We start from the raw sequence: 14,221 nt of genomic DNA on the forward strand, positions 1-14,221 counted from the left end.
GTCACTGAACTACCTATGTCATTTTACCCAACTTCAAAGGGATCTCCTTAAAGAGCTCGGAGATACCCTTCAAGATCCAACAGCTGAGGGAGCACAAGCCAAGGTAGCTTCACAGCTAGCGATGCTTAATTCTGTTGTTAACTCCTCCATGAGGCTCATTTCCTATGCAGCCGATGGGGCCAGTAGAGCCGCAGGTACGGGTGTGGCCGTTAGGAGGCATGCATGGATGCGGCTGTGTAACATTGCGGAACCCTTTCGAGTGTCCTTCACCAACACTCCCTTTGATGGCTCCTTTCTTTTTGGACCACAGGTGAAAGACACTTTGACTAGGTGTGAGCAAGAAGGCAAGACTCTCTCTGCTGTGGGAGTCCGTTCTTCCACTCCTTCTAGACCCTACCCCAAGGGTCAGAAGAGTGGGATGATGTGGTTCCGTAAATCTCAGGGAGCCTTGCCTGACACACGTAGTGATTTTTCCTCCAGAGGCAGAGGAGGAAACAACAATAATAGACGCCGCCCTCGTGGCAGAGGGGGTCCGCAGAACCAGGGCAACAGAGAATCTTCCTCTGATAAGCCCTTCCAGCATCCCTGAAGGGTTGCCCTGCTGCTCACCTGTGGAGGCAGTCAGGGGAAGGCTTTCACTGTACCCAAAAGCCTGGCAAAGTTTAACACAAGACAAATGGGGTATGGTCCATTATATCCGGAGGTTACAAAATTCCCTTCCATCAACCCCCCCCCCCTTGCAGTTAAGGAAGACCCTTCCAGATGTTCCACCCAATCTAAAGGAGCAAGCAGTAATAGAAGTTTCAAAACTGCTAGAAAAAAGAGCCATCCAAGAAGTCCCCGCAGACCAGCACGGATCCGGAACTTACTGAAGGTTCTTTTTAGTACCAAAAAAGACAGGGGACTGGAGCCCGATTCTGGATCTCAGCAGACTAAACAGGTCTGTACAAAGAACATTTTCAGATGGTCACGCTACAGTCCATTCTACCCTTTCTGGGTCAGGACAATTGGATGTGCTTGATAGATCTTCAGGACGCATACTACCATATCAAGATGGACAGGTGCTCCAGGAGATATCTTCCGGCTGGGGGCCAGTCATTATCAGTTCAGAGCTCTGCCCTTTGGTCTCACCACAGCCCCCAGGGTGTTCATCAAATGTATGGCAGTGGTCACGGCTCACCTGAGACGTCAAAGATTCCAGGTGTTTCCATATCTAGACGACTGACTCCTCACTGCTACCACCAGGCATCAACTCTTGCAAGCGCGGGACTACACAATCACAATCTGCTCCCAGCTAGGCATTGCAATAAATTTCGAAAAATCTGCCTTGTTGCCCTGTCAGCCTATCACTTACATAGGAGCATACTTAGACACAAGGGATATGTTTGCAAGGCTGCCACTAGAAAGGGTGTCCGCAATTCGTCAGCAAGTACAGATTCTGATGCAGAGCAAAAGGATCCAAGTCAGGTACGTCCTTCAAACTCTGGGTTCCATGGCAGCAGCCATTCTTCTAATCCCATTAGCGCGTTTTCATATGAGAATTCTTCAGTGGCTTCAGTTCGTGCAGTGGTCTTTCCAGGAGCTACCCATGACTCACATGATCCTGATCCTGGATGCATGCAAAAGGCATCTTTCTTGGTGGATGGTCTCCCCACTAATTAATCAGGGCAGACCTTTCATTCAACCCCCTCCCGTAGCCACAGTGACGACAGATGCCTCAATGATGGGGGGGGGGGGGGGCATTATCTGGGCAGGACAGTCCAAGGCACTTGGCAACCTCACGAGTACCATCTGCACATAAATGTCCTGGAAATGAGAGCCGTGCTCCTGGCGTTGCAAGCCCTTCAAAACTCTCTTCCTTCTGGGACCATTGCAGTTCAAACTGACAACATGTCAGTGGGTGGGGTACATCAACAAGCAGGGTGGAGCCAAATCCTACCCCCTGTGTTGAGAAGCACTCAGACTTTGGCAGTGGGCGATTTCCTCCCAACATTTTCTGATTGCGACTCACATCCCTGGGAGATCCAACGTAATAGCGGACAGGCTCAGCAGAGCTATCCTCATGCCTCACAAGTGGTCTCTGAATCAGGAAGTTGCGGATCTTATTTTCTGCAAATGGGGACAGCCTTGCTGAGATCTTTTTGCCACCCTTTCAACAGCAAATGCAGCAACTACTTCTCCCTTTTTCCGCTTCCAGATCACATACCCAGAGACGCTCTAGTCTACAATTGGCCTCGGGGACTTCTTTATGCTTTTCCTCCGTTTCCCCTGATACCGAAACTCATACAGAAAGCAAAATTGTTGGGTTGCAAAATGATCCTCATTTCCCCCTACTGGCCTTGACAGATATGGTTCCTGTTCCTGCACCATTACCTTCTCGATCAACCCTGGACTCTGGACCCAATTCGAGATCTCCTGATTCATCAGTCAGGCGGGTTGCATCAATCCCTCCAAACTGTCCAGCTCACAGCTTGGTTGCTCCACTTCCAACCTTAGCCAGGCTTCCCAGCATTTCCCCAGCAGTACGCGAGATTATCGTTTCCTCTCTTAAGTCTATCATGAGAAAAACTTATGCTAGCAAATGGAAACATTTTTCTTGTTGGGCAGAGGCTAGGAATGTGAATCCCTTTTCAGCCCCAATCCACGAAATTTTGGAATTCCTAGCACAACTGTTTCCTCTGGGTCTGCTTCCGCTACTATCAGGGAACAATTAGCGGCCATTTCTAACTTTCATGTTGGTTTGTCAAATTCTAACATTATGTCTCATAAGCTCTGTGAAGCTTTTTTGAGAGAGACAACTCTTCTTAGGTCTCCAGTGAGAGATCCCTCTCCTCCTTGTGACCTTAATTTAGTCCTGACTTCCTTAATTCTGCCCCCTTTTGAACCAGCAGCATCCTGCTCCATCAAGTTTCTATCTTGGAAGACATTCTTTCTGGTAGCTATTAATTCAGCCAGACGCATCTCCGAACTTCAGGCAATAGGTGTTCGTCCTCCCTACTTGGTTTTTCATAAGGACAGGGTTGCTCTGAGGTCTAATCCTTCGTTTCTTCCTAAAGTCTGCTCAGAAAATAATTTAAACCAATCTATAGATCTTCCTGTGTTTTTCCCTAATCATACCAACAAGGCAGAGTACAGACTACACCAATTGGACGTTCATAGACAATTGCGTTTTTAATTGCACAGAACTAAAGAAATAAGGAAGTCGGACCAATTATTCCTTTCTTATGCCTTAGGCAAGCAAGGTCTTCCAGTTTCCAAGGTAACCTTGTCTAGATGGTTGTCACACACTATTACTTTCATTTATCAATTAAGGAACAAAGAGTTACCTATTAAACCGAAAGGTCATTCTACTAGGGCCTTGGCCACCTCTGTAGCCTTTCAGTCTAGGTTGCCCATGGATTCTATCTGTGCAGCTGCCACGTGGGCAAACCCTCATACCTTTATTTCTCATTACAAGCTGGATATGGTCTCCAGGAGCAGAGCTGACTTTAGTTCCACTGTTCTGAAGAGTCTGTTCCACTGAGCCACCCAGGATATTAGGTGCTAGAGACGCTGTCCCAACCAGCAAGAATGAAGACGAGATAGACAACTTAACATAAAGAAGTTATGTACCTACCATAACATTCCATGTTAATTGTCTTCATCTCGCCTTCTTTCTTGCGTCCCACCCTCCGTCCCCCTGTCCTAGTGGACCGAGTAGAGTTCCTTTTTCACTGGCTGTGTATTCTCTTATTTTTCCTCTATTGACTTAGAGAATATGGCAGGTATAGTCAACCTATTTTTTTGGACTGGTTTATTCTCTTGCTATGTCTGGAGTTAGCTATTTCAAATGAGATCTTGGTAGTTATCGCTAGGCATCATGGGATAAGGGGTAGCCTCGAGCCAGTAAACATCTCTCGAGCTATTGAAGATGGCTGAGTTGGAGCCGAGGATCCCCAACCAGCAAGAAAGAAGGCGAGATGAAGACAACTAACATGGAACGTTATGGTAGGTACATAACATTCAATGACCACTAACATGCAACGTTATGGTAGGTACATAACTTCTTTTTCTACATCAATGTCTTGGACACTCCAAGTCATCTTCCTTTCCATATAAGCTGTTCAGAGACTCCAGCCCTGAGGAACCTTAGACTTCCAAGCAGATAGCATTTTAGTAGTCTGGTATACCAACAGATGAGGGGAAATGTTCCCTTTTTCCTCGGCTTCTACTCCTTCTGAAGTAAAAAAATAAAAAAAAAAAAAAACATCAGCGTCAGCTCCACAGTCCTCGGAGCCGAGCATCTTGTCTTTTCAGAGCCGGTTTCCAGTCCTGGAACTGGTATCGGAGGTACCTAAATTGCCAGTCCTGCAATCAGTGCCTCCATCCATCCATTCATCTCGGTACTCGATAAGCCTTTCTGATTTGGATGTGGATCGTGTGGAGCAGAAGTTGTTACAGGCACCGGCGTTTGCAAAATTTTTAGCGGCTCCGACCCAAGAGGTTTCAGAACCGAAGACTGTATTGCCATCTACTTCTTTTCCTCCTCTGAGCCATACCGGTCTTTCTAAGCCAGAGGAGTCGGACTTGATGATCGTTGAGCTTTCTGAGCCAACGCCTGTTTCATTATCATCTGTCCCGTTTACTCGGACGTCCTCAATGCTGATTGAAGAGTCAACACTCTCTGGTCGGGTCTGGGGAGGATAGTTGGACTGACTTGTTGGTTCCGACTTTGCCTCTCGGGGCTTCGGCTTGAATGAGCTCATCTCCTACCTCTGGTTCTGAGCCTACTGTCCTGGTGCTGGCAGGATTGATGGTTTCCTCTGATCCACTGGTCCCTTTTCATCGGAGCAGAGGTGCCTTCGAAGCCATGAGGAGAGTTATGTCTCCTAAGACATCTACGACTTCAGGTTCGGCTACCTCCACCCCAAAACTGCTTGTGTCCGCTTCTGCTTCACAGATCCTTTCTAAGCTTAGAGACCCAGAGCCTCAGAAAACCCCAATGGGTGTCCTCTGCTTTTCCGAGACCTCACCAGAAGTTCCCACTGATGAGGTTCCCAGGAAGAGAATCTGTAAGAGGAAGCACTTAGACTCCCCGCAGGAGTCTCTCACATCCGATACCAACTTGGATGAATCAGAAGGGTCCCCATGGTCCCCCTCGGAGGATATCTCATTTACTGAAGGCTTTCAGGTCTCAACCCTCCACCTCCTGGGTGTCTCCGCCCTTCGATGAGCTCATGGAGCTGGTCTCACGAAGGGCGTGGGAGTCTCTGGACACCATGGAGCCTGTCCCCAGGAGGCCTAATAAATTTATTTCTCCCCCCCAGGAAAAGTCTTTTCTTACCAGGGGAGTACCAGTTGATGCCATGGTGGTGGTGGCAGCCACCAAAAAGGAGATGTCGGAAACTTCTTCCTCTATCCATCCTCCTAACAGATATTCTAGGATCATGGATAGATACGGGAAGCAGACGTACAGTTCAGCGACTTTTGCCCTGCGTTCACTTATCTATCTCACTCATTTTACGAGACTGCAAAGAGATCTCCTAAAAGAGCTTGGAGATACTCTTCAGGGTACAGTACCTGCAGGAGCTTCAGACAAAGTTGCCTCCCAGCTTGCTACCCTCAATTCCATAGTGAACTCCTCCATGCACCTCATTTCATATGCAGCTGATGGAACGAGTAGGGCAGCGGGTACAAGAATTGCTCTTAGAAGACATTCCTGGATGCGCTTGTGTTCCTTTGAGGAGCCCTTTAGGTCATCCTTTGTCAACACCCCTTTTGATGGCTCGTCCCTTTTCGGGCCCAAAGTTAAGGAAACTTTGACCAGGTGTGAACAGGAAGGAAAGACTCTGCCTGCCATCGGAGTCAATTTTTCCACCCCTACCAGACCCTACCCCAAGGGTCAAAGGGGAGGAAAGATGTGGTTTTGAAAAGCCCAAGGAGCCTTTCAGGACACACGTGGTGAACCCCCCTCCAGGGGCAGAGGAGGGGGCAATAATGGAAGACGCCACCCTCGCTGCACAGGGGATCCGCAAAACCAGGGCAACAGAGAACAGTTCTTTGGGAAACCCTACCAGCGATCCTGAAAGGAGGCCCGACTGTCCTACCCTGGAGGCAGTCGGGGTTGCTTATCTTTGTATCCAGACACCTGGCAAAAAATAACAAGTAACAACTGGGTACAAAGTATAGTTTTCCAGAATATATTTCATTCCTTTCGCCACACCCCCTCCATTGATAACAAAAATCCCGGATGTTCTACCCATTTGCAGGGAACAGGCAACAGTAGAGGTCCAAACGTTGCTAAGAAACCCAGCCAGTCCCAGCAGACCAGATAGGATCTGGAACTTACTCAAGATTCTTTTTAGTTCCAAAAAAGACAGGGGACTGGAGACCTATTTTGGACCTCAGCAGACTAAACAGATCTGTTAAGAAAGAGAAGTTCTGGATGGACACGCTTCAGTTGATACTTCCCTTCTTAGGGAAAGACAATTGGATGTGGTCAGTAGATCTCCAGGATGCGTACTACCATATGAAAATGGTCAGACCATCCAGGGATCATCTGCGCTTCCAGCTGGGAGCCAATCATTACCAGTTTCGAGCCCTGCCCTTTGGTCTCACTACAGCCCCCAGAGTGTTCACCAAATGTATGGCAGTGATCACCGCTCACCTGAGACGTTTAGAATTCCAGCTGTTTCCGTACCTAGACGATTGGCTCCTCACCGCCACCACCAGGCATCAGCTTATACAAGCCGGGGATTCCACTCCTTCTTTCTGCAGTCATCTGGGTATTATGATAAATTCAGAAAAATCTGCCTTGTCGCCTTTGACAACATATCGTTTTTATCGGAGCAGAATTGGACACCACCACCACCACCACTTTGAGACTTCCAGCAGAAAGAGTCTTACTACTCTGTCAGCAGGTTTACAATATCATATCCAAAGACAAGGCTCCAGCAGCAGAAGTACTAAAATTGTTAGGCATGATGGCAGCTGCAATATTAGCGATACCGTTGGGTCGCATGCACATGCAGATTCTGCAATGCCTGTTATTCACTCAGTGGTCTTACCAGGAGCTCCCAGTATCTCATCTCATAATTATGACAAACGCATGCAAAAAGGATCTTCAGTGGTGGTTGACCTCTCTTTATGTAATGATAGGTCATCCCTTTGTTCTACCCGTACCAACTGCCACAGTGACCACGGACGCTTCCTGATAGGGTAGGTGGCATTTTCAGGGAAGAACAGCCCAAGGCACATGGACTGAACAGGATACACATCTGCATATCAATGTCCTGGATATGAGAGCGGTACTTTTAGCATTGCAGTGCTTCCAGGATTCTCTTCCTCTGGGAACAGTTGCGATTCAGATGGACAACATGTCAGTGGTCTGGTACTTGAACAAACAAGGAGGAACCAGGTCCTACCCCCTTTGTTGCGAGGCCCTAGGAGTATGGTAGTGGGCTACATCCACCCAGTGCTTTCTGTTAGCAACGCACATCCCGCGGAAATCTAACGTGATAGCAGACAAACTGAGCAGAGCAATTTTGTTGCCTCACGAGTGGTCCCTCAAGAAAGAAATAGCGGAGAGAATTTTCCACAGTTGGGGCCAACCTTGCTGCGACCTTTTTGCTAACCATCTGAACACGAAATGCAGAAGCTACTTTGCCTTGATTCCCCCTCCTGGAGAAGCCCCAAGGGATGCACTCATACATGACTGGCCTCCGGGTCTCCTCTATGCATTCCCACCAACTCCCTTGATATCCAAAGTATTACAGAAAGCAAAAGCCCTGGGAAGGACCATCATTCTAATAGCTCCTCATTAGCCTCATCAGATTTGGTTCCCCTTCCTTTGACTTCATCAGTTGGAAGACCCTTGGATTCTGGACCCATTTCCAGATCTTCATCCCTCTCTTCAGTCCCTGAAATTGACAGCTTGGCTGCTGCAGTTCTCAACATAGCCAGGTTCCATAACCTCTCAAATGAAACGCAGCAGATTCTGATATCTTCTCATAAGCCCTCTACTAGGAAGCTATATCTTAGCAAATGGAAAAGATTTTCTTATATGGGCCTCTCAAAATAACATTGATCCCTACCAAGCCCCTGTTGCCTCCATATTAGAGTTCTTGACTATGCTTTTCAATAAAGGAGCTGCAGCAGCAACAGTTCGGGTACAACTTGCCTCTATCTCTAATTTTCACCTTGGCTTTGAAGGATTGAACATAATGTCACATAAACTATCCAAAGCCTTTCTCAAAGGGACTTTTCATCTCAGACCACCTGTGAAATCCCCTTATACCCCATGGAATCTAAATTTTATGCTTTCATGCATTATTCTCCCACCTTTCAAACCAGCTTCCTCATGCAATTTGAAATATTTGTCATGGAAGACCATCTTTTTAGTAGCCATTACTTCTGCCCGTAGAAATCAGAGCTTCAGGCCTTGTCCATAAAGCCTCCTTATTTGATTTTCCATGCTGACAGAGTCTCCCTGCAAACAAATCCTTCATTCTTGCCCAAAGTTTGCACTGAAACTAACCTTAACCAGATTATAGATTTGCTAGTGTTCTTTCCCAAACACACCAACAACTTAGAGTATATGCTGCACAAGCTTGATGTTCATAGACAGCTCAGATTTTACTTGGATAGAACAAAAGATTTCGGAAAATCAGAACAGCTTTTCATTTCCTTTTTAGATTCCTGAAAAGGTATGCCAGTGGCAAAAACAACACTGTTTAAATGGTTACCTGATTGTTTATTTGGCTGCTAATATGCCCTTACAACACAAAATTAAGGCTCATTCTACCAGAGCAGTGTCCACATCATCTGCTTTTTCTGCTAGGCTTCCTATAGAAAACATTTGTGCAGCAGCCACTTGGTCAAGACCTCATACCTTTATCACTCATTACAAAGTTGACAAGGCTTCCAGGGACAGGGCCCCTTTGGGTCTACTGTCCTGAAAAACATACTCCCGTGAGCCACCCGAGAAAGATGGTGCTTGGGACGATACCCATCTGTAAGAATGAATGGCGAGATAGAACAATTTTACATGAAGAAGTTATGTACTCACCATAATGTTCCATGTGAGTTGTTCATCTCGCCTTCATTCTTACTTCCCACCCTCCTACCACCTCCAGGGTTTTTCGAGGACCGAGATACTAGATTCTTCCTGGTTGCTCAGTCCTCCTATGGCTTTCCTGCAAAAGAGTGATAGAATGACGCATGGTATTCTTATACATAGCAAACAAGATCTGAGGTAACTCCAGGTGCATCATGGTATAGGGACTTGGCCTCGAGCTGCCTGAAGACCTAAAGCTTTGTAGTAGGCCGACTCGGAGCTGATCCCATCTGTATGAATACAGGCAAGATGAGCAAGTCACATGGAACATTATGATGAGTACATAACTTCTTTTTTAGAATTCCTGTATCCATCTTGAAAGAACTAGGGGGAAAAAAGGCTTGTAGACTGCCCACTTCTAGTCACTCAGTATAGTAATTGAAAAATGTTCAGAAGTGCCTCTATTTGTATAAACTGTTATGTCTTAAGCTGTTGAATAGTAATTGACGCCTCTCTGAACATCTAAGACAGTGACATATTGCTTAGTTAGTGCCTGTGGAATAAGCATTGAGGTGTGTGAGGTGTTAAAATATGCATAAATAAGACATGTTTAGGCTTTGTATGGCTCTGTGCGATTTATTGGTAGTCCATGATCTGTGTATGGAGAGTTGTTACAAATGCTATTTCTTTTAGTAGAAATTATTTTGTTGTTAAATCCCAGTCAAGTACATTCAGTCTGTGATATGCTGGCTTGGCAGTTAAAGGGGAGTATTAAAATAAGCTGTGCTGCTTTATGAAAACTACTATTTTGTTTGTTACAGGGGTTGTACACTAATTAAAATAGACCATTTGCTGACACAACCCGGGTGAAGTAATTCACAAAAAAAAAAATAAAACAGAAGAAATTCTCAAACCTGCAGTAATCACAGAAGGTAGAGAATCCTGTAGACAATTGAAAAAAATATAAAATGTAAATATTAACAATAGTAGAAAAAACAAATGTGGATTAATTTTAGTAGTAAATACAAGAGGGAAGCAGCAGGTGAGAAGATATGGTCAGAATTTTATTTATTTTGCTTTTACTAGATTTATTTGGAAAGATTTTCCACAATCTTCACCCTCGGGACGTGTCTTGCAGTTAATCAGTAGGGAAAAAAATGATGTTAAAGAAAGCCCTGTAAAATGAAAGTAAATTGTTTTACTAGGCAGAATGTTGATTAGTTTTGTGTTTTGTAAAGTAAAATGTTGTGACACCACAACCCCTGGGCGAAAGAGGGTTGATAAAAACAAACTATGCCATCAGTTCCCTTAGAAAGATACCTCTTCGAAAGGCATACTTTTGTTAGAAACATGTTATTTGTAGTACATAATTATAAGAAAGTCATTCTGTCATCCAGAGGGACAAAAACAGTTGGGGAAAAAAGACTTTCTAAAGGCTACATAGCTGTATGCTGAAAAGCCAGAGTAGTAAATGTTGGATTGCAGGGGTGACAGGTCTGCTTTTGGTAATAAACATGGCTGCTTCCAATAAGTTGCAACATGATACATACATGCATACGTACATACATACATAAATACATACAAATATTTCAAGCATGGGCATTAATGCCTTTCTAGTCTGCCAATATACCAAAACACCTGTTCCCATAGTAAGTGTCCAGGCTATTCTTAAAAATATCTAAACTAGTACTTGCTTTAATGTAATTTGGTAGTCTGTTCGATGCATCAGCTGCTCTCTCTGAGAACCAGTTAGTACACGTCTCATTCCTATAGAATCCTCTACATAGGTTGTCTGATGATTCTCTAGTACTTTTTGATAACACAAAACATTCCCAGAGATAGTTCTCTAAATGCCCTGTATATCCGAATAAGATTTCCTCTTAGATATCTGTAAGAGACACTGTACAAATTTAGATATTTTAGTCTTTCATAATAACTTAAATTTTGTACTTCCGCTGTGGTGCAACGGTAGTGTTGTTGCCTCACAGCAAGAGGTTCTCCCGTTCGATTCTCAGCTGGAGTGCGGGGAGTGCCTTCTGTGTGGAGTCTGCATGTCCTCCCCGCGGTTGGGTGGGCGTTCGAAAGACGTACTTAAATGGGCGTGCCTTCGTTGAAGGTTGAACGTCGAGCTGGCACCTCGGCGTTCGTGAAAATCTACTGCCAATCATTAGCGGACCGGAGTTCGGCTGTGGCGACCCCTAACCGGTAACAGCCGAAAGACAACAACAACATAATAACTTAAATTTTGACATCCATGGACGCCCTTGGTATATTTCCGCTGTACTCTTTCCAGTTTACTCATGCTTGTTTTCTTGTGAGGTTTCCATATTGTTATTCCATACTCAAATTTGGGTGTAACATAACTAACAAACAATGACTTCATCATTTCTGATTTCATAGACTTTATAAATCTTTTTATACCACCTATAGTTCTATAATTATCATTAACCAATTGGTTGATATGATTAGAAAAACGCACAGCTGGATCTACCCGTAAACCTAGGTCCTTAAACAAATCTACAGTTTCAGTCACTGTGTGCTGTATTAAATATTCACCTTTCAATTTATGTCCCCTAAATCTCATATGCTTAGTTTTTGATGTATTTATCAGCATATTATTCTCCTGTGCCCAAATGTTCAATTTAATCTGCAACACATGTAATCAGTTTACCCAGTTTCAGGTCATCTGCATGTAGACTATACACCACCTCAGATGAAAAGGTTAGGTCTGAAAGATGCAGTCTAAACAAATAAGGGCCTAGGACAAAGCTCTGTGGGACACCCTTACTGTAACCAAGAATTTCACTTGTCCAATTGCCGAATGATACTAGTCATGACCTATTTGTAAGCCATGCAGCTGTCCATCTTATCAAGAGTACATTGATACCTAATTATTCTAATTTATTGATCAGTGTTTTGTGAGTTGTCAAATGTTGAAGTTAAATCTATAGAAATTACATTACAGCACAATGTTTCATTCATAGCTCTTATTGTATTGTTATAGAACATCATGTTACAGGTGGTAATAGATCTATTTTCAATATTTGCATGCCTGATATATAGTTTCAAGCCCCAGCCTAGCCGATTCTGACGATAACTTATCTAATATTACCTTTTCTATTATTTTTCCACAACATGAAAGTAGACTTGAGTCTATATAACTCAGGGTTTGTCCTTCTCCCCTTTCCCTAAAAGACAGGTTTAATATGCACATGTTTCCAATCTTGAGGAATCTCCCCATATTTATATGACCTAGTAAATAATAGATATAACGGTGTATTGATAGGAAATTGCAGGAGCATTGCATTTGAAAAATGCTTGCTGTCAGTGTCCCAAGTAACAAAAGCAAAGAATTCTTAAATGACGATTTTGGAGGAAGACTCGTAATGAAAAATGAAAGACTTTGTAGGAAAACTTTCTAAACTTGCAAATTACTAGATTATGAGAAATGGATATAAATCTGTCAGAAAACTGCATGCCTATAATTTAATGCACTAGAAAGCAGAAATGAGTTTACTAGTCTATGTGGAGGATTCATAATATTTATCACAAACTATTGTGTAACCTTTCTGACTTCAAGAACAGCCCTACAAACAGTGCTTTTGCTGTCTACACTCTGTGGTAACCTTTATGAATCCCCCAATATGAACCCAGTCAAAACATTAATATATATGTAAGATGACAGGAAAGTAACAGATTTTAAAGTTTCATTTCTGGATTTGTCACCCTGCAGCATCGGTATGTTATACAGAACAGTAAATGCACGATCTGAATGGTGAATGCTTTTTAAGTGGGCTTGAGAAATGGGTCTGTTTTGAATGCATATCTAAAGTAAACCATTTGCTGATTTCTAAAATTATTTTACCAGTGTTTGGTTGACTCAGTTTTTCCTCTCCCCACCTCCCCTTTTAGGATGCACAGTTACATAAGATGGTATGGCATGATGACAAAATAATTTTGATCAGATAACTGGTTTTATATGTATTTATTTTGCATTGCTAGGTTTGAACTGCCTCTCATTTGGTCATCTGTCATGCTACTTAGTTTGCCTTTTTTTTGCTACGATGTTAAGGAATGTCATTTAAAATGCATCTACTTTCATCTGGTGAATGTTATGCCTGCATCTGTGATAATAACAGCCTGCCAAGTTATTGATTCTTCCCAATGCTAAATTCCTTCACTATTCTGTACTTTGGCAAACCAAATAATGCCTCACTATATAGGAATAGAGAGAAAGATTTTAAGATCTTTCATAACCTGTTGTGTAGCAGCTGTCATTGGTGTGTGAGGTTTCTGTGAAATAAAAGCAGTTGCAACAATTTCTCCAGTTACATGAATTCTTGTTCTTGGCTTCAGCTAATTTTATATTTTTTTATACAGGCAGAGGCTGGAAGAAAAAGCAAGATTATATGAACAAATCAGTAAAGGGGCACTTCCAGGTAATTACACATCATCTTAATGCAATTTTATCATTTTGGACTGTCACTCTCTTATCCATCTTATCTCTGTTACATTTCTTTTAATTTACACACACGATAAAGAGATGGTTCTAAGTTGAATGGGAAGAGATGTCTTTGCAGAAGAGGAGATACTATTTAGGCTCTTGCTACCATGTACATGTTTAATGGTTTGCTTTGTTCTAAATGTAAGCCACAGTTGTTTTCTTAGTGTGCCAGAATGTTCTGACTGTGGTGCAGAATTATCAGAAGTACAAAGAAGGTGGTGGTGTTTCTAGAGAGAGATAATTAACCCTTCTTGGGAAATATTGTATTTTGTGTAAAATAATTTCTTCCGTGCTTCAGTTAGTGTTGGAAAGAATGCACCAGAAGTCACTGGGTTCAGTTTGACTTCGGTGATCACTGGGTTCAGTTTGACTTTGGTGAAATATCTGGGAGCTAGTGATTATAGCTCTGATATGCAGCTATGCAGTATAAAGCTTATTTGGTGTGTCAGGTACTGGCTGTTATCTGTGACAGCAGTATATAATTTTCATGTGTTGTTAAGGCCAGTTGGTCTTTAAATGTTAGTTGGTGGTCAGCAATTCAGATTGTGAGACTGTAGTCACTGAATGTCGTATATTAATTGGTGGCAGTGGTAATATAATATGACTACATCACAATCCCATTAGATAAAAGGAAGAAAAGTTGGGAAATTGGCATGATCAGAAATTTGAAGTCAGTGAAAATA

General features: G+C 43.3%; 1 protein-coding gene across 1 annotated transcript in view; it reads left to right on the forward strand.

Moving 5' to 3' along the window:
- CCDC174 (coiled-coil domain containing 174) overlaps positions 1–14,221 on the forward strand; it is a 1,254,027-nt gene that overhangs the window by 283,522 nt on the left and 956,284 nt on the right. The window contains exon 4 of the mRNA XM_044078610.1: positions 13,415–13,473. Coding sequence (XP_043934545.1) covers positions 13,415–13,473 — 59 coding nt within the window. The remainder of the gene's footprint in view (positions 1–13,414; positions 13,474–14,221) is intronic.

The sequence above is a fragment of the Protopterus annectens genome, chromosome 7.part1 (assembly GCF_019279795.1).
Source record: "Protopterus annectens isolate FY-2018-M chromosome 7.part1, PAN1.0, whole genome shotgun sequence".
NCBI lineage: Eukaryota > Metazoa > Chordata > Ceratodontiformes > Protopteridae > Protopterus > Protopterus annectens.